At 40.8% G+C, this 20,595-nt stretch overlaps 1 protein-coding gene across 2 annotated transcripts in view; it reads left to right on the forward strand.

The window, feature by feature from the left end:
* Positions 1 to 20,595, forward strand: part of METTL16 (methyltransferase 16, RNA N6-adenosine) — an 84,600-nt gene that overhangs the window by 55,706 nt on the left and 8,299 nt on the right. For both annotated transcript variants that reach the window (XM_025851232.2, XM_073879261.1), the window contains exons 7-9: positions 6,652 to 6,721; positions 7,747 to 7,836; positions 20,388 to 20,564. In XM_025851232.2, the coding sequence (XP_025707017.1) occupies positions 6,652 to 6,721; positions 7,747 to 7,836; positions 20,388 to 20,564 (337 nt within the window). The remainder of the gene's footprint in view (positions 1 to 6,651; positions 6,722 to 7,746; positions 7,837 to 20,387; positions 20,565 to 20,595) is intronic.

Here is a 20,595-nt window from a genome sequence, read left to right on the forward strand (position 1 = left end):
TGTCTTTGTTCTGGGCTGTTTCTTGGTTTCTGGTGATTCTGATCTAATATGTTCAGGAATGCTAATTTTAAAGGAAAGGTGTTAACCTATTTTATATGGTTACTGTGTGAGCACTAATTGCTCTTAATTTCTTTTTTCCATCTTGTTCCTAACGTACCAAAGGCTTTTAATTCCTGGTTAATGATTTCTCTGTTGAAATAATGATTTCTCTACTGTCTTCTTAAAGGGAGCATATTGTTTTTGTCCCAAACATTTTAAAGCCACCAAATGAAATTGATTATGCTATAAGTAAATTTACCCAGGTTTGTTTAAAGTAGTTTAGATTAAACAATAATTTGTCTTTTCAAAGGGAAAACTGATTGACTAAACAAAAATAGGGGCAGTCAGCTATTGTTAAATCCACAAACAATGAAAACAAAATATTGGTTAGTGCAAACTATTTCTATAGCAATATAATAGTATTTCTCATACTTCTATAAACAATGAGATTTTTATTTATATTATTTAATGTATTAAGTTGGAACCAACTGCCAGTGTATTTACAATACAAAGCCAGAGGGGCGCCTGGGTGGCTCATTTGTTGGGCGTCTGCCTTCAGCTCAGGTCATGATCCCGGGGTCCTGGGATCGAGTCCCACATCGGGCTCCCTCCTCGCAGGGAGGCCCGCTTCTCCCTCTCCCACTCCCCCTGCTTGTGTTCCTGCTCTCGCTGTCTCTGTCTCTGTCAAATGGATAAAATCTTTAAAAAAAAAAAAAATACAAAGCCAGATAAAAAAAAATTCTCTGTGATTGCATTTATGTGAAAGTCTGGAATAGGCAAAACGATTAAGACAAAATGACTGGCGGCCACTAGAGGCTGGGGTAGGGGGGCAAAGACTGCAGTGGGTCACTAGGGAACTTTTTAGGGTGATGTAAATGTTCTATATCGTGATTGTGGTGGTGGTAATATACACATTTGTCAAAACTCATTGAATTATATACTTAAAATTGGATAATTTTACTATATATGCTATATTTTGATAAAACTTGTAAATATAAAAATTCTTTCATGTTCCTTATATCTTTGCTGTCATTCATTTATACGTATATATTTATTAGCATACATAATCAAATACATTGTTGGTATTGTTATTTTTAACAAACTGTTACCTGTTACAGCCATTAAAAATTTTAAAAGTTTTGAAAAACAGTGAAAATAAAAATAAAAAGTTTTGGGACTCTTGGGTGGCTCAGCCAGTTAGTGTCTGCCTTCAGCTCAGGTCATGATCCTGGGGTCCTGGGATCGAGTCCCGCATCGAGCTCCCCACTCAGCAGAGAGTCTGCTTCTCCCTCTACCCCTTCCCCTGCTCGCGTGCGTGCTCTCTCTCTCATATAAATAAATAAAATCATTTTTTGAAAAAAAAATAACTTTTAGGTTTTTTTTTTAAACCTTCACTTATTTCTTCTTCTCCCTTTTTCTCCATTTTTCTTATATAGATCTGAGTTTCTGACCCGATACCATTTTTCTTCTTGTAAGGTCTTGTAAATGTCAAGAGAAGTTCTCTAGAAAAGGAACTGGCAACAAATTCCCTCAATTTCTGTTTGAGGAAGTCTTATTTTGCCTTCACTTTTGAAGGGCATTTTGCAAGGAATAGAATTCTAGGTTGGTGGGTTTTTTCCTCTCAGTGTTTTAAACATTTCACTCCACTCTCTTCTTGCTTGCATGGTTCTTAAGAGAAGTTTGATGTAATTCTTTCCTTTGTTCCTCTGTAAATAGTGTAGCTTTTTCCCTCTGGCTTCTTTCAGGATTTTTTCTTTATGTTTGGTTTTCTGTATTTTGAAAATCATATGTCTTAGGTATAATTTTTTTGGCATTTTGCCTGCTCAGTGATCTCTGAGCTTCCTGAATCTGTGATTTGGTGTCTGACATGAACTTGGTGGAAATTCTCAGCCATTATGGTTTCAGATATTTTTTCTGCACCTTTCTTTTTCTTCTGGAATTCCAGTCACACATACTTTACACCTTTTGTAGTTGTCCCATAGTTCCTGGATATTGTATTGTGTTTTTTTGTTTTGTTTTGTTTTCCTGTGCCTTTACTCTTTGCTTTTCACTTTTGGCAGTTTTATTGAGATAGCCTCAGACTCAGAGATTCTTTCTTCCTCTGGGTCCAGTCTACCGATGAGCCCATTAAAGGCATTCTTCCTTTCTGTTACAGTGTTTTTGATCTCTAGCATTTCTTTTTGGTTCTTTTTTAGAATTTCCATCTCTCTGCTTACATTGCCCATCTGTTTTTTCATGCTCTCTGCTGTATCCATTAGAGCCCTTTAGCATCTTGTGTGTTTTTTTTTTTTTTTTTAAAGATTTTATTTGTCAGAGAGTGAGAGAGCACAAGCAGGGGGATGTGGCAGGCAGAGGGAGAAGCAGGCTCCCTGCTCAGCGAGGAGCCCGATGCAGGACTCAGTCCCAGGACCCTGGGATCATGACTTGAGCCTAAGGCCAACTTAACCAGCTGAACCACCCAGGCGTCCTGAGCCCTTAGCGTCTTAATCATAGTTTTAAATTCCTACTCCGATAACTCCAACACTCTTACCATGTATGGTTCTGATGCTAGCTCTGTCTCTTCAAACTGTTTTTTGCCTTTTAGTATGTTTTGTAATTCTTTTTTTTTTAAAGATTTTATTTATTTATTTGAGAGAGAGAGAATGAGAGATAGAAAGCACGAGAGGGAGGAGGGTCAGAGGGAGAAGCAGACTCCCCGCTGAACTGGGAGCCCAATGTGGAACTCGATCCTGGGACTCCAGGATCATGACCTGGGCCGAAGGCAGTTGCTCAACCAACTGAGCCACCCAGGCACCCTGTAATTTTTTCTTGATAGAAGGACATAATATACTGGGTAGAAGGAACTGCTGTAAATATAAATAGGCCTTTGTAATGTGGTGGTGAGGTGTGGGGAGAGGGGAAACATGTCCTGTGAGTAGGTCTCCATCTTTTAGTGAGTCTGTGCCTCTGGATTGTGAACTTCACACATGCTTCTCAGTCCCTCCTTACCTCCTCCCCCTCTCCCTTGTTGGGACAGGATTGCTAAAGTAGGCTGGAGTTGGATGATGCCATTCCTCCAGGTCAGTTAGGTTCTCATAATACCCCAACAGGCTAGGATCTGGTTAACTAGTTTCTCTTGAGGTCAGGCCTTGTTAAGAACAGGATGCTCTAGCCTATTTCAAAATTACCCCTTTTTCTCTTTTCCTGCTGGAAGCACAGAGATTTTTTTCTCCCATATTCACTGTGGACCTGGTCAAGCTCCTGGAGGTAAAATTCACAGAAGTTTGGGGTCCTGATGATGGAGTCCTCCTGGGGTTTTTATTTCTCAGACTTGTCAATGCTGCATCTCCAGCAATTTTTCAGTTACAATTCAGGTTTCCCTAGCTTAGCAATGATTGCCATGGTGGTTTGCTCCTGGATTTCTGTTTAGTGAGTTGTGGTTCTTTATATTCACCTGGTAGTCTGATTTTAGAGGCAGTTGTTTTCCCTTTGAGTTGCTCTGTGATGGATGTAGGAAGAGTTTTTAGTTTTTCAGATGGTTAGGTTTTTTACTTTAAACAGTGTACTGACTTCTAACTTCTTACATGTTGGACTAGAAACTAGAAGTCTCCCTGTATCTCTTTTTATCTGTTTATTAATCTTACTAAGTTTAGGAGTTCCTTATATATGCTGGATACAAGCCCTTTGTCAGATGTATTTTGCAAGTATTTCCTCCCAGTCTGTGGTTTGCCTTTTTAATTTTATAACAGTGTCTTTTGAAAAGTAAGCTTTGGGTACTTTGGTTTAAAATCAACTGATAATATAAGTGAATCTGTTTCTGGACTACATTCCATTCTCTTGATCTGTATGTCTATATTTATGCCATTACCATATTGTCTTAATATCAGAGCTTTATAATAAGTCTTGAATTCAGTAGTATAAGTCCTCCAATTTTGTTGTTCTTTTTCAAAAAATTGTTGTGGCTATTTGAAATCTTTCATTTCCGTATAAATTTTAGAATCAGTTTATCAATTTCTATGAAAAATCTTACGGGGATTTTGGTTGGGATTTTATCAATTTTTATAGATCAAATTGGAGAGAACTGATAGCTTACCAATGTTAAATCTCCATCCCAACATGGCATAGCTCTTCATTTATTTAGATCTTTGAATTCTTTCAGCAGTGTTTGATGGTTTTCTTGCACATATTGTGTTAATTTTATTCGTAAGTATTTCATGTATTTTGAAGCTATTGTAAATTGAATTTTTAAATTTTAATTTCTAGTTATGTATTGCTACTATAAGGAAATACAGTTGATTTTATATTGAGCTTTTATCCTGTGACCTTGCTGAATTCATTTACTCTAGTAGCTTTTCCCTAGATTTCAAAGAAATTTCTACATAGATGGTCATGTCTTCTGTTAAGAAAGACAGTTTTCTTTCTTTGCAGTCTGTATGCATTTTATCACTTTTTTGTACTGACTAGACTCTCTAGTACGATTTTTGAATAGAAGTGGAGGGTGGATATCATTCCCAATGTCATCATACTTTAAACATTTTATATAAGATTTAAATGTTTAAGAAAACTATGATTCTCTTGTTACTGTTTCTAGTCTAATTAATTATCATTATACCCCTTTTCTGAAACACCACTTAATGTGTGCTGCTTGATACTGTCCCACAGGTCACGTTGTGCTGTGTGTGTGTTGTTTTTTTTCCCCAGTCTTTTTTCCCCCCATGTGCTTTATTTTGGATAGTTTCTGTTGCTGTGTCTTCCACAGGTCTTTTCTTTTGCAGAGTCTGGTATGTTGTTAATCCCATCCAGTGAATTTTTCATTTTAGGTATCATAATTTTCATGTCTAAAAGTTCCATTTGGTTGGTTTTTATATCTTCCCTCATGCTCCTCACCATGTCCATGTTTTGTTAATATCTGGTTATTTTTATTGGATACTAGACATTGCAAATCTTACTTATGTTTTGGGGTGCTGTATTTCATCGTGTTCCTTTAAAGAATGTCAGATTCTGATGCTTACTTAAGTTACTTGTGATCTTTGAGCCTTTTGAGTTTTACTTTTAAGCTTCAATAGGGTAAATATAGAATAGCCTCTAGACTCATTACAAAGCAGTATCCTTTCTAGGACTCCACTAGATAGATGCCCTTTTTATTAACAAGGGCTTTCTGCTCTGGCCAGTAGAACTGCAAACTAGTCTAGCTATGTCTGGACTCCAGGAATTGTTCAGCTTATTGCTTTTTGGGAATTTTTTTTTTTAATATTTATTTTAGAGAGTTGGGGGTGGGGAGAGAATCCTTAAGCAGACTCCTTGTTGAGCGTGTAGCCCAACGCAGGGCTTGGTCCCAGGACCCTGACATCATGACCAGAGCGGAAATCAAAGTTGGATGCTTAATCGATTGAGCCACTCAGGGGCCCCTCTGGGAATTTTTTCCCTTGTTTCATGGAGTTCCACCTCACAGGTGCAAATCCTTATTCTGTAAAATATTCCAGGGAACTTTTCTGCAGATGCCTAGAATTCTCTCTCTGTGCAAGTCCTTCCTCTCTTGTATTTTGCTCTTCAAATCCTTACTGCCTGGGCCTTTGAAATCCAGGCTCTTGCTCACCAATTCAAGATTATTGGACTCTGAGTTTCCTTTCCCTGTATTGCTGCTTGGAAATTTCCTTTAGGCAGTAAGCTTTGTCAATTATGGGACTCACCTGGTTTCCCTCCTGGAGATTATAGGTTTTCACTGCAGTTGTCCTATGTCTGAAAAACAACTGTTACATATATTTTGCCAGGTTTCCTAGTTGCTTATGATAGAATGTATAGTAGTTAATCTTTCATAGGCTGAATTCTATTTTACCTTTTAACCAGTTCATTCTATCTTCTCCCCACTCCCTCTTCTAGATTTGTGTTTACTATAGAAGAAATTGACTTCATATTCTTTTGAAACACTAATACATATCCTTAAATCATTTGCAGATGAGGCCATCTCAGAGTATAGGTACATGCCAGATTTTACAGTTTTTATTAAGATGGTATGGGGGGTGTTTATACTTTTTTTAGTTGAGGTATAATTTGACATACAACACTGTAGTAGTTTCAGGTATACATGTTTTTATTGTTATTTATTAACTAATTTCTGTCCTAAAGGCCAAATGGCCTTTATTCTGAGTGTCACAGGGGAGTCTCTCTTTTTCACTCTCTTTCCAAATATGTACAGCCCTGAATCATTGGAGAGGCTAAGTGGTTTTTGGTTTTTTTAAGTTGCTTTGGGCTTGTTTTCCCTTACTTTATTATTATTATTTTTTTAAGATTTTATTTATTTATGTGAGAGAGAGAGCACGAGCAGCGGGGGAGGGGCAGAGGGAGAAGCAGACTCCCCACTGAGCGGGGAGCCCGACACAGGACTCGATCCCAGGACCTCAGGATCATGACCTGAGCTGAGGGCAGACGCTTAATGGACTGAGCCACCCAGGTGCCTTTGTTTTCCTTTGCTAGGTTTGCTCTTTGTCTAAATAAAATTTTTGTTATTGTTACTTATAACTTAACTCAAAAATTTTTTGCTGTGAGTTCCCATTTTTTTCATGTGAAAAATGCTTAATTTAAAAATGTAACCATGTAAACAGTGTTTTACTTCTCTCATTTTTTTTTCCCTAGGTGGTATAGCTGTATGCTCGGGAAAAAATGCAGCCTGGCTCCTCTGAAGGAAGAACTTCGCATACAAGGGGTAAATCTTTGTCAATACTATTCTGATACATCTACTTTGGATGGGAGTTAGAGTATGGAATTTTCCTTTATACCTTAAAACTCTAAATGTGTTTTGTTTTTATTTTTTAATTTTGTAAAAGAAGCTTTTTATAAATTATTTTTAAAAGGCCTTCTTTGACAATTAGAGAAAAGATGGAGGCAAACAAGATGGGTACAATGTCAGAGAGATACCAGAAATCAGAACACTTGGTTCTGCCTGCCACTCACTCCACATCTGACTGCTTTATGATCGAAACTGACATACGTTAGGGGCCTGTTCTGGGTCACATACCTAGTTATCAAAGATCAGCTAGAACTAGAATGATACTCATGCAAGTTTGCTTCCCTTTATGGTGCAGTCCACATGAATTCAGCCCCTTGCTTCTCTTTTGAAAAGCAGGTGGCAAATTAATACTGCCCCTTGACTCCTCTCCCAGTTTATGGTGTTTGGGCACAAGTAAGCATGAACCAGATGACTTTTCAGAGAAGGGGGTCAAATGTGTGGTCAGTGGTAGAGACCAAGTTTCTGATTTCTGGTTTCTCTCAGACATTGTACCCATCCTGTTTTCCCTATCACACCTTTTCTTTGTTAAAATTCTAACAGCAACAAAGTAGTTTCATTTTTTTCCCCTAAAATCTGGGACAAAAGGGAGACTGCATAGTTGTATCTAGCTAGGCTTTGGTGGCTCTCTTTCCGAAAAGAAAAGAAAAAAACCATTTGAATCATTTACCAGTGGTTCTTTGAAGAGCTGTGTTATTTTGGGTGTTTTGAATATTTGGACTTTGAAACCAGAACTCTAAATTCTCTGTAATGTTTTAGGAGAGAAAAAACAAAACAAAACACAACTTTGTTGGGAGATAATTTAGATAGCTATTGTTTTGGGATAGTAGTGTTTGTTAACTGATAAAAAGAAAAACCAACACATAATTAACATGAGGCAACAACCCAAAACATACTGGTAGAATTACTTCAGTTTGATAAGATGACATGTTTGTTGGTTTCAGGTTCCTAAAGTTACCTACACTGAGTTCTGTCAAGGTCGGACAATGAGATGGGCTTTAGCTTGGAGTTTTTATGATGATGTTACAGTACCAGTAAGTAAAGACTTTGCTTTAGCTTCTCCAAATTCCAGCACATGATGGGTTTTAATAGATCACAAATGAACTAAATCTGTACTGCCTTGGTTTCCCTGAAGTTTGCCCCAAATGCTTATTTCAGAATGGGAAATGGTTGTGAAATATCAGATAGTCCTGGGGCGCCTGGGTGGCTCAGTTGTTAAGCGTCTGCCTTCAGCTCAGGTTATGATCCCAGTGTCCTGGGATCAAGCGCCACGTCTGGCTCCCTGCTCAGCGGGAAGCCTGCTTCTCCCTCTCCCATTCTCCCTGCTTGTGTTCACTCTCTTGCTGTGTCTCTCTCTCTATCAAATAAATAAATAAAATCTTTAAAAAAAAAAAAAAAAAAGTCCTAGAAGGCTGACTTTGGTGACCATGGAGCCTTTCTCTGGGTTTGTGCAACACATTCTTGCTCAGCAGATATAAATGAATTAGAAGTGTGTCTTTCGGGAATTAAAAGTTCAGGTAATATAACCTGTAGAAACACCTTGCAAATGTAATTATTCTGTTGGATATTCTTTAAGGACTGAAATTGAAGTCTGTTTAGTTTGATACTTTCATAGAGAAGCTGTTTCCTGGGGTTATTGGGGAATACAGAAATTGCTGTTTGGAGTTGCAGGCTTTTGATATGTAACATTCAGGGATCATTCCAGTAAAAGGTTCTGTGTTAGCTTTAAAATTACCAGTAGAATATTGGTCAGTTTTGAAGCTGGGTAATAGGTCATTATTCTAGTCTCTCTACTTTGCATCTGCTTAATAAGCTTGAACATTTTCTGGAATAGAATGTTTTTGTTGTTGTTTTTGTTTTTTAAGATTTTATTTATTTTGAGAGAGAGAGAGAGAGAGTGCACAAACGGCAGGGAGGGGCAGACAGGGAGGGAGAGGCAGACTCCCTGCTGAGCAGAGAACCCGATGCAATGCGGGACTCGGGACTCGATCCCAGGGTCCTGGGATTCATGACCTGAGCCTGAGGCAGATGCCCAACTGACTGAGCCACCCAGGTGCCCCTGGAATAGAATGTTTTAAAAAATAATTTGTTCTATACATCAAAAACTAATGATGTATGGTGATTAACATAACATAATAATAAAAATAATAATAATTTGTTATACCAACTTCTCTTTGTCCTCTGTGCTATTGTGGGTAAAGGAAAAATACTTCTGAACTGGTTAGACCGAATAATTTTTCTGGGCTGTACTGAGAGGTGGTAATAGAATAGCATCTGTTTATTCTCAAAGTTCCTTCACAAGAGTGATCAACCTTTTTGCTGGAGCCATGGTTCCATGTTAAGTTTATGTGTACATTGCTCGGCGCTGTACTCCTGTAGTATTTGTGGGGGCCTGATACCTGGTCCTCCAGCTTTCTGACCCCCTGTCCATACAATATGCATGTTCTGGGTGCTCCTCTCCCAAAGGCTTAGTTGCACTTGGTCTTTCAAGTCACCTTAAATGTTGCTGTGTCTAGAGCAGTAGAGACATGTGCAGAACCTCAACAGTTTGCAGATGCTTCTGATACATGGGCTCACATTGAAAACTCAGCCTGTCCTTTCTGCACTTTGCTACTAGGTGTGCTGCTGGGTTGAAAGAAGTCTCCCAGGGGTACCTGGGTGGCTCATCGGTTAAGCGTCTGCCTTCGGCTCAGGTCATGATCCCAGGGCCCTGGGATCAAGCCCCACGTCGGGCTCCCTGCTCAGCTGGGACCTGCTTCTCCTCTGCCTGCCGCTCCCCCTGTTTGTGCTCTCGCTCTCTCTTTCTCTGACAAATAAATAAATAAAATCTTAAAAAAAAAAAAAGAAAGAAAGAAAGAAATGTGTCTCCCAGTCAAGTTTGAATGACCTATCATGTAGAAGTCTATACCTCTGTACAATGCAGTAGGGAAACTAGAGGTCAGTGTTTGAAATGTCCACTGTTTAAAAAGATGGTCCTAATTTTTTTTTACCTCCCTATAGGATTATCCTTTCTGTCATTTTCTAGAATATTGGGGTTTTCACACCAAATTGTTAAAATCATTAGTAATGCCCTAGGTTATCCCTCTTTAGACACTGGGTTATCCCTGTGAGGATACTAACAGTTGCAGGAAGGTGGAACTGCGCCTGTTTCCAAATGCTTTTTGTTTAATCTGCTTCCTGCATTTGTTGGCACCGCAGGTGAAAGAGCTTATAATGGGCTCTGGCACTTTCCATGCCATCTCAGAGCCCAGAGTTACCTTTGCCCTCTTCGATTAGTAGCCATTTCAGATCAAAATATCAAAGGGCACTGTGTTTCTGTGTCAGCAGAATTAGCTTATTTTGAAAAGGAACCTTCTCCCTCCCTGTCTTTTAGGCCATGCTTGAGCTCTATTTGTAGTTTCAACCATCAAAGAATGCCTCTTGCAAAGAGGCATTCTTGCAAAGGGCCTTGGGTTTCTCCCATGCCAGAGTATTCCCTCCCCACCACTACCCTCAACTCAAAGCTGTTAATAATGCGTTCCCAAGTGTTCCATTAGGTGCACTCAAACTGCTACAGGGAAAATGGCAATTTCTGATTTGCAGTAACCCAGCAACAGTTTCTTAGCACTGGTTCCCTTGATCAGCAGCTGCTTTCCCAGGGGTAGTCCCAGGGCACTGGTGAGGTTTTCAGTGGGCTCTCCTCTTGGTTCTCCTTCCCTCCACCTGGACCTCTCCCCACCCCTTGCATTTTGAAATGCCTATCTGACTTTTTCCCCTCTTGTTCACGTTAGGGATGGGGAGATAGGAGGATGCTGCTTTCAATGAGAGGAAGCCAAGGACTAGAGAAGTAGAAATATTGACCTACTTCCCCACCCCACCCCCACTCATGCCTTTTTAGGGTAAATGCGCAAGTTACTATGGCAACTTCTGTTTTCACTTATCTCAGGCCCACTGACTGTGTTTCTGTTGGTGCTGAATGCTAAAAAAAATTCTGATTCAAGTGCCTACACTAAGTCCATTGCTCTTGTCTGGATTTATTTTAGCAACAAAACGATGAGTCTTAGTGTTGATAGAATTTTTGTACAATCATTCCTGACTGATGATGAATATAAGGAAGCATATTGTGAGGACTGTTCTTTACAAATTGAACAAGCCACTTAGAATGTCTCTTTGTCCCAGCTTCTCCTCTAATTGCTCAGGGTGTTATTTTGGCTTTGCTTTGCTTTCAGAAGTTTTTTTTTTTTTTTTTTTTAATTTTTTTTTTTGACAGGGAGAGACCGCAATGGAGGGAACACAAGCAGGGGGAGTGGGAGAGGGAGAAGCAGGCTTCCCGCTGAGCAGAGAGCCCGATGCCGGGCTCAATCCCAGGACCCTGGGATCATGACCTGAGCCGAAGGCAGACGCTTAATGACTGAGCCACCCAAGTGCCCCTGCTTTCAGAAGTTTAACACTTGTTAAAATAAGAAGGAAAAATAGTGTGGTCCCAGTAAGTTGTGCACTCTTGGTATGAGCATTGCTCTAGAACTCTGGTTTTAAAAAAATTATCCCTCTGTGTTCAAGACATTTCTTTTAAGCCTGGAGACTTTCCTGTCTAGGGAGCAAAACTAGAGGGATTTTGGAAAGCAGATGGAGGGAAAGGGTCAAATTAATCAGGTAACCTTGTTAGTGTCAGAGCTGGGTTCTGGCAGTACTGTCCTTACTACTGCATAGGTATTCACACTGGTTCTAGATAGATCAGGGATTCTGTATAGGGTGCCACAGGGGGATGACAGCTGGGGCAGATGTCAGGTTAGTACTTCCGGCCTTGCTCTCATTTTAACCAGAGCTGATCTGCTTGCATCGATGTTAGTATTGATTTTATTTCTTGAAAAGATGCTGCTGTTAAATGGTTTGAAAACCAGTACTATACCGGGCTATACAGCAGGCTGTAAAACAGATGCATGGATTAAGGAGCTGAGCTTTGAGCAAAACCAGAGCCAGAGTCCAGAAGGACTCTTTTCTTAGTTACTTATTAAGTATGACCTTCATTGTGATAATACCGAAGAAAAAACACACCATTTTCTGTCCTTTCAGTGACAAGTTTTATGGGTGGGAAGCACACACAAAGCATTGCTATGGAATTATAACTGAGTAAGTGCTGAAATGAATGGTCAGGCGTTAGGGAGTTCCCAAAATGAAAGCAGATCTGGCTGGTCTAGTCAGAGCTGACTTCATGGAGGAGTTGTCAGTATCTGACTGGTGCTCAGTAATTTTTCTTTGAATGTTAAAAGGAATGGTGTAGGGTTTGTACTAAGGTGCAACATTGTGAACAGGACATTAATAGATCTAATAGATTTGAAGCACTGGAGATAGTCTCTGTTGTTATTTGAATGCATCACACACATTAATGTCATTTTTATTTAAACCTGACAACAGTCAAGTGAAAGTAGATGGTATTATCCCCACTTTCTATATGAGGAAACTGGGGGCTCTAAAAAGGTTAGTCCTCGGGGCGCCTGGGTGGCTCAGTTGTTAAGCGTCTGCCTTCGGCTCAGGTCATGATCCCGGGGTCCTGGGATTGACCCCCACATCAGGCTCCCCGCTCAGCGGGAAGCCTGCTTCTCCCTCTCCCACTCCCCCTGCTTGTGTTCCTGCTCTTGCTGTCTCTCACTCGTTCTGTCAAATAAATAAAATCTTAAAAAAAAAAAAAAACAGGCTAGTCCTCAACCATGCTAACATAATTATTCGTTTTGACCCACATTTCACCACAGCAGTTTCAAAAAGTTTTTATCTCTAATGATTTTTTAAATTTAAATGCAATTAATTAACATATAATGTATTATTGATTTCAGAGATAGAGGTCAGTGATTCATCAGTCTTATACGCAGTGCTCATTACGTCATGTGCCCTCCTTAATGTCCATCACCCAGTTACCCCATCCCCCCACCTCCCTCCCCTCCAACACCCCTCAGTTTGTTTCCTATGATTAACAGTTTCTTATGGTTTATCTCCCTCTCTGGTTTCATCTTGTTTTATTTTTTCCTCTCATCCCCTATGATCCTCTGTTTTGTTTCTTAAATTCCACATATCAGTGAGATCATATGATAATTGTCTTTCTCTGATTGATTTATTACGCTTAGCGTAATACCCTCTAGTTCTGTCCACATCGTTGCAAATGGCAAGATTTCATATTTTTTGATGGCTGAGTAGTATTCCATTGTATATATGCACCCATCTTTATCCATTCGTCTTTCTATGGACATCTGGGTTCTTTCCATAGTTTGGCTATTGTGGACATTGCTGTTATAAACACTGGGGTGCAGGTGCCCCTTCGGATCACTACATTTGTATCTTTGGGGTAAATACCCAGGAGTGCAATTGCTGGGTTATAGGGTAGCTCTATTTTCAACTTTTCCCGGGTGGCTCTATATTCAAGTTTTCCAGAATGGTTTTACCAGCTTGCATTCCCACCAGCAGTGTAGGAGGGTTCCCCTTTCTCCACATCCTCTCCAACATCTGTTGTTTCCTGACTTGTTAATTTTAGCCATTCTGACCAGTGTGAGGTGGTATCTCATTGTGGTTTTGATTTGTATTTCTCTGATGCCGAGCGATGTTGAGCATTTTTTCATGTGTCTGTTGGCCATTTGGATGTCTTCTTTGGAGAAATGTTTGTTCATGTCTTCCAGCAGTCTCAAAATTAACATTACCATCAGCAAAATGATTTGTGAAAATAACTATTTTGTTCTTTTTTTCATTTCTTTTGTCCTTGCGGACTGACTCCTGATAGATTTTAAAGTCATTTGGAATGTTTCTTTGTGGGTTTATGCCACCAAGCCCATACACAGTTAGTAGGTTCATTTGTTTCATTTCTTAGGGATTTCTTTTTGTGAGCTATTTAATTTTGTAATTGTGAAAGATACATGGCTTCAAAGTCAAATCTCAAAAAAAAAAAAAAGGTATAGTCAGTAGTCTAGCTTCTCTTGTCTCTTTGAAACATCCTAATCCTTCCCTTCTCCATGGGTCATTATAATTTATCCTTCCATTGTGTGTGTGTGTGTGTGTGTGTGTGTGTGTGTGTGTGTGTGTTTTAACATAGGAAATATACATGTAGGGTTCAGACTACCACGACTGGTTGGGTCATTTGGAAGAGCATGAGACTCTTGAATTTGGGGTCATGAGTTTGAGCCTCATGGTGGGTGTGGCGATTACTTTAAAAGAAAAGAGTCTTTATTTATTTATTTGGGGGGAGAGGTGGAGGTGGGAAGAGAGAGAATCTTAAGCAGGCTCCATGCCCAGTGCAGAGCCTGACCCGGGGCTCAATCCCACAACCCTGAGATCATGACCTGAGTCGAAATCAAGAGTCGGTTGCTTAACCAATTGAGCCACCCACGTGCCCCCCACAAAAAAAAACTTAAATAAATAAATAAATAAAACCAGCCCTTCTTAGATAGCATTCTACATAGACTTTTCTGCCCCTTGCTTTTTTACTTTTTACCGTTATTACATATATCCCAGGGATGATTTCAGGACATTTTATTTTATTATTTTTTTAAGTAATCTCTACACCCAGTGTGGGACTTGAACTCACAATCCCTGAGATCAAGAGTCACAAGCTCTTAGGGGTGCGTAGCTGGCTCAGTTGGTAGAGCATGCGACTCTTGATCTCAGGGTTGTGAGTTCAAGCCCCATATTGGGTGTAGAGATTATTTAAAAATAAAATCATTTTTAAAACAAATCATGGGGCGCCTGAGTGGCTCAGTCAGTTAAGCGTCTGCCTTTGGCTCAGGTCATGATGTCAGGGTCCTGGGATCGAGTCCTTCATCGGGCTCCCCGCTCTGTGGGAAGCCTGCTTCTCCCTCTCCCACTCCCCCTGCTTGTGTTCCCTCTCTCTTGTGTCTCTCTGTCAAATAAATAAAATCTTTAAAAAAAAATCATTTAAAAAAAAGTGGTGGGTACCTGGGTGGCTCAGTTAGCCTTGGGCTCAGGTCATGATCCTGGGGTCCTGGAATCAAGCCCCAGTCAGACTCCCTGCTGGGCATGGAGCCTGCTTCCCCTCTCCTCTGCTCCTCCCCCTGCTCTCTCTCAAATAAAATCTTCAAAAAAAAAAATAATAATAAAAAAGAGTCACATGCTCTATTGACTCAGCCAGCCAGCCAGGTGCCCCGATTTCAGGACATTTTAAACAGTAACCTGTCAGATTAAGATAGCAGTAGATATGCCCACTGAACTGTTTGTTAATAAGGGAGTTACACCCTTAGACAACAAAATATTCAATCTACTTCGTGGCAGCAGAGCTGATACACATTCAAATAAGGCATGGTTGGTAAGATAGTCTGTCCCTCCCGGCACACCTCCTGTCAATATTCTAGTCGGGTGTCACTGTTGGCCCTTGGCTCTCTTTCTCCAAATAGTGAGAGCCTGTGCAGAATCACAGCTCTCAGGCATTCAGCTTCTTTCTGGAGGGCCGGGCGAGCGGCATCAGCCATTCAGAGTACAGCAGAACAGCAAGGACTCCACCGCAGTGGCCAAGAGCAAGAGCACTCCTGTCCGCTCAAGACCATTCTGGAGGTTGCTTTGTTAAAACAAGGAGGCTGTGGCTACAGCAGATCTCTAGTGAATGACTCCCATCTTTTCCTGCAGATCCTAGGGAGAACTTAATGATCTCTTGTAACTTGTGGCTTCTCTGGGAGGTTTTGCCTTAGCTATAGTTAACAACAGGCAGCATAGCAGGAGCTACGTGGATCTGTGTCAAGTTGTACCTCATTTGAAAGTCTCTCGACTGATTGCATCACTGAGATCTAGAAATTAAGAGGGAGGATTCAAGAGATTTATAGAGAGCCCTGCTAGGTAAAGCATATTTTAAAATTTAAGAACTGTTATTGTTGGGCGCCTGGGTGGCTCAGTTGGTTAAGCAACTGCCTTCGGCTCAGGTCATGATCCTGGAGTCCCGGGATCGAGTCCCACATCGGGCTCCCTGCTCAGCGGGGAGTCTGCTTCTCCCTCTGACCCTCTCCTATCTCATGCTCTCTATCTCTCATTCTCTCTCTCTCTCAAATAAATAAATAAAATCTTTAAAAAAAAAAAAAGAACTGTTATTGTTCAGTTTATGGTTTCGATCTACTGTATTTTCAATGATGCAACAAAGTAGCACTTGAGGCCCCTCCCGCTGATTGTTATTCATTAAATCCTTGTAATTCAAAAGATACAAAGCCAGTATCCCCTGTGGAGTCTAGAGTTCCTCACCAAACTTTCACATTGTCCTTTCAAGCTGGGGAATACAGTAGTACATCTTCTAATCCAAAATCAGTTGTAAGTTCACCTTCCAGTTCTTCACATTAAACTGAACTAGCCGTTGTAAATAAGTGATTTTGTTTTACAGTATAAAATGTTGAATTATTTATGTTATCTTGCCTGTTTAAAGTACATTATGATAGTTTGAGTACAGCACTCTTCATTTAAAATATTTGTGGTTTTGGGTGCCTGGGTGGCTCAGTTGGTTAAGCATCTGCCTTCAGCTTGGGTCATGATCATGGAGTCCCGGGATCGAGTCCCACATAGGTCTCCCTGCTCAGCGGGAAGTCTGCTTCTCCCTCTGACCTGCACCCTGCTCTTGTTCTCTCTCACTCTCTCAAATAAATAAAATCTTTAAAAAATATAAAATATTTGTAGTTTGAGATCATAAGCATATTTGCAAATAAGTTCATCTCAGTTGGGAGAAAACAGTTTCTATACTAGTGTTGTGGCAGGGTATAAAATTACTTGCTACTAGAGACCTGTGGGGTTGAATTTAAATATTAATTTCTCAAGGCCTACCTCTGTTTAGATTTTAGTCTGGCCCTGCCTACTAAGAAGTTTCAGTACAAACACGAGGGGGAAAGGAATAATTGCTGTAAGCCAGCTTATGATAAACTTCAATCATTTAAAAACTTTGAGAATTTCTAGGGGCTGCCTGCGTGGCTCAGTGGGTTAAGCGTTTGACTCTTGATTTCAGCTCAAGTCATGATCTCAGGGTCGTGGGATCAAGCCCCGTGTTGGGGCTCCACACTCAGCAGGGAGTCTGCTTCTCTCTCCCTCTTCCTCCTTTCCCTCTGCCCCTCCTCCTGCTCTTGTGTGCATTCTGTCTCTCTCAGATAAATGGGTAAATCTTTTTAAAAATGTTTAAAAACTGAGAATCTCAGGACGCCTGGGTGGCTTAGTCATTTAAGCGTCTGCCTTTGGATCAGGTCATGATCCCAGGGTCCTTGGATCGAGTCCTGCATGCTGAGCAAGGAGCCTGCTTCTCCCTCTGCCTGCCGCTCCCCCTGGTTGTGCTCTCTCTCCCTTCTCTCTCTCTGACAAATAAATAAAATCTTTTTTTAAAAAATACAATAAAAAAATAAAAACTGAGAATTTCTAGATTATGAATTACCTGTCTCTTGAGTGCCTAGTTTCTATAGTAGAATAAAACTGAAACGGTCCTGTATGTATATGTACGTGTGTATTAAAGCAATTCACTAAAGGGGTGCCTGGGTGGCTCAGTCGGTTGAATGTCCAACTCTTGATTTTGGCTCAGGGTCATGGGATGGAGCCCAGCTGACCCTGAGCTCAGCAGGGAGTCTGCTTGAGATTCTCTCCCTCTGCCCCTCTCCCTGTGTGCACGTGCGCATGCACATGCACTCATCTCAAATAAATAAATAAATGAAATCTTTCAAGCAATTCACTGAAAATATTCAGAAGTACCAGATTTATCAGTTGTCCATTACATATGAAAAACTGGGGCCACAGTGCCAGGTAAAGGAGCTTGTACTTGAGATACAGAAGTTTTCATTTTCATCCTGGGGTAGTAGGGTAACAAATTGCCTTTTCTGTTATTTCTCACTCCCACAGAGCTTGGAAAGTGAATCCATGATAGAGCTCTTAACTAGGTTTGGTGAGGATGCATTTCTTTCCTTTAAGTTCTAGAAATGATAATGAGTCCTTTCTTTTTTTTGGAGAAAGACTATTGTAGGCCAGCTCTAGCATGACAAATTGAAAAACAGCAACATCTGCACTATGCTCGTTGGAATTTAAGCCCAAGTGATTACCATCTCTGTCAGAAGAGATACGAGGTGCTGTCCTTTAGCCATAATTCTCAGTGGCCTTTGGTGTGCTGAGTGGGCTGTCAGGGATGATCCTGTTACAGTGACCTGTCCATAGTAACAGCCTTGGATATTGGGGAATCTGGTTCTTGTCCTCCAGCCCCCTCCTGCACACCACGAACTTTCTTCCTCCCCAACTTAAGCTCCTTAGTGAAAAGTATTAGATCTCAGTAGACTGTAGGAATTATCTTTCTTATGTTGGGTGATTGAGTAATAACAATACTTCTGTGTTAATATGAATTTCTCTCATCTTGTCTGAAACATTAATTGAGCAAGTTCAGACTCAGAGCTTGGAGTCCATGATTCATTTTTCAAGAACAAGTTCTTTTTTTTTAAGATTATTTATTTATTTATTTGACAGAACAAGAGAGAGAGACAGAGAGGGAACAGAAGCAGGGGGAATGGGAGAGGGAGAAGCGGGCTTCCCGCCGAGCAGGGAGCCCGACGCGGGGCTCGATCCCAGGACCCCGGGATCATGACCCGAGCCGAAGGCAGACGCTTAACGACTGAGCCACCCAGGCGCCCCAAGAACAAATTCTTAAGTCATATACGTACCCTTTGTTTTTGGTCCTTTTCTTTTCTTTTTTTAAGATTTTATTTATTTATTTGACAGAGAGAGAAGAGCGCGCAGGAGAGCTCACAAGTGGGTGGGGAAGGGCAGAGGGAGAGGGAAAAGCAGACTCCCCAGTGAGTAGCAATGAAGGGGGCTGGATCCCAGGACCTCGGGATCATGACCTAAGCCAAAGGCAGAGGCTTAACTGACTGAGCCACCCAGGCGCCCCTGGTCCTTTTCTCCTAAGCTTGTTTTCTAGTGTTTAATTTCCTTTTTTTATTTTTATTTTTTTTTTAGTCAATATCTGGTATAAAGGGAAAATACAGATTATTTCTTAGAAATATGATCTAGAACTTTTCTAGCATAGAAAAAACTGCCTGTTGTGTATTTATGAGATGTGGAGTTGCTGGGTAGTTTGTACAAGGCCTTGCAGTAAGTGGGCCTGACTGTGTGTGTACGCATGTGTCTGTGTGTGTCTCCAGTGGAGTTGCATTTAGCGACACCAGCACTGAGGGGCTGCTGCTTGCGGGAAGTTCTTCAAAGCTGATAAGGTGTTTTCTCTTTATGAGCCTTCTCCTTATAATCCTTGCCTGCTCATTTTGACCCTAACCTTTAGAATTATCTTCATTTTTTTAAAGTTTTGATAGATTTTGCTGACAGGTACAGATCTGTCTCTTAAAGTGTTCATAATATATCTGGTCTTAGCTAAGAGTCATTAAAAAAATTTAGTAAATTTTGGGGCACCTGGGTGGCTCAGTCATTAAGCGTCTGCCTTCGGCTCAGGTCATGATCCCAGGGTTCTGGGATCGAGCCCCGCATTGGGCTCCCTGCTTCGCGGGAAGCCTGCTTCTCCCTCTCCCACTCCCCCTGCTTGTGTTCCCTCTCTCCCTGTCTCTCTCTCTGACAAATAAGTAAAATCTTAAAAAAAAATTAGTAAAATTTTACTTTATAAAAATAAGTTTTAAATACAGCAATGTCATTTAGTTTTTAAAATGGAACTTGAGTCCCTCTAGTGGGTAGAGTATAATTCACTTCCTAAGCTTGAAATCGAAAGACGACACTTGAATGATGTGGAACTAGCTTTTAAATCCACTCTTCTTGTCACTACTGGTGTCTCCTCTTCCAGCAGAGGCAGTGCTCAGCTAACTGTTGGCTTGTTCCTAACATGAGCCAAGATTCAGCAGGCCTCCTTCTCTGCCCATGTGACCCTAGTGGCCCTGGTCATTCCTCGAATGTGATCTCACAGGCTGTGGCTAACCAGCTGCTTTCCTTCAAGCCTCAGCAAGTATCAACTTAGACTACATATAGGCGATTTTAAACCATGCAGTTCTTTTTTTTTTTTTTTAAGATTTTATTTATTTATTTGAGAAAGAGAGCATGAGCAGGGGGAGGGGCAGAGCAGGGAGCCTGACTTGGACTTGGACTTGCGGCTTGATCCCAGGACCCCCTGGATCACGACCCAAGCCAAAGGCAGATGCTCAACCGAGTGAGACACCCAAGTGCCCCTAAACCACGCAGTTCTTTAAAGAAGAGAACACAGTGCTCCCAGAGCCTTTGAGTTGCCATGAAATAAGTAATTGTACAGGTGTGTGTTGGGCACAACACGTAGATTAAGAACATTTAGTAATTGGAGGGTGTTATATACCGATAGCCTATGGCAAAGAACCTGGTTTTGGAGTTCAATTCTAACTTTGCAAATTACTAGCTATGTGACCCTGATATGGTTACATATCTTTGTATCTTAATTTTCCTTTCTATTAAATGAGGAGGTGATAAATCTGTTTGGCAGAGTTGTTTTAAGTATTGAAAGTAAACATGCAAAGGCCTTTTGTTTTTAGTGCTCTGCATTTGGTAGTAGAAATCATGGAAATGTCCCTGGTTGAGTTCATTATAATGCATGGGATTTGATTGTTTGGATTACTTTCCCTTCCTCCCGCACGCCTTCTTTTTCTTTCAGTCGCCACCCAGTAAGCGAAGAAAATTAGAGAAGTCAAGGAAACCCATTACATTTGTAGTGTTGGAGTCTGTGATGAAAGAATTGTCCCTTAAAGCATCATCGTCCCTGGGCTCTGAGACAGTGGAAGGCATAGTAGTTGTGACAGCATGGATTGAAAAAATCCTCACCGACCTGAAGGTACCTGGTTAAGCACATTGAAGAAGTACTT

This window comes from Callorhinus ursinus, unplaced genomic scaffold (assembly GCF_003265705.2).
Source record: "Callorhinus ursinus isolate GAN/ISIS: 27379988/994484 unplaced genomic scaffold, GSC_fseal_2.0 scaffold34, whole genome shotgun sequence".
NCBI lineage: Eukaryota > Metazoa > Chordata > Mammalia > Carnivora > Otariidae > Callorhinus > Callorhinus ursinus.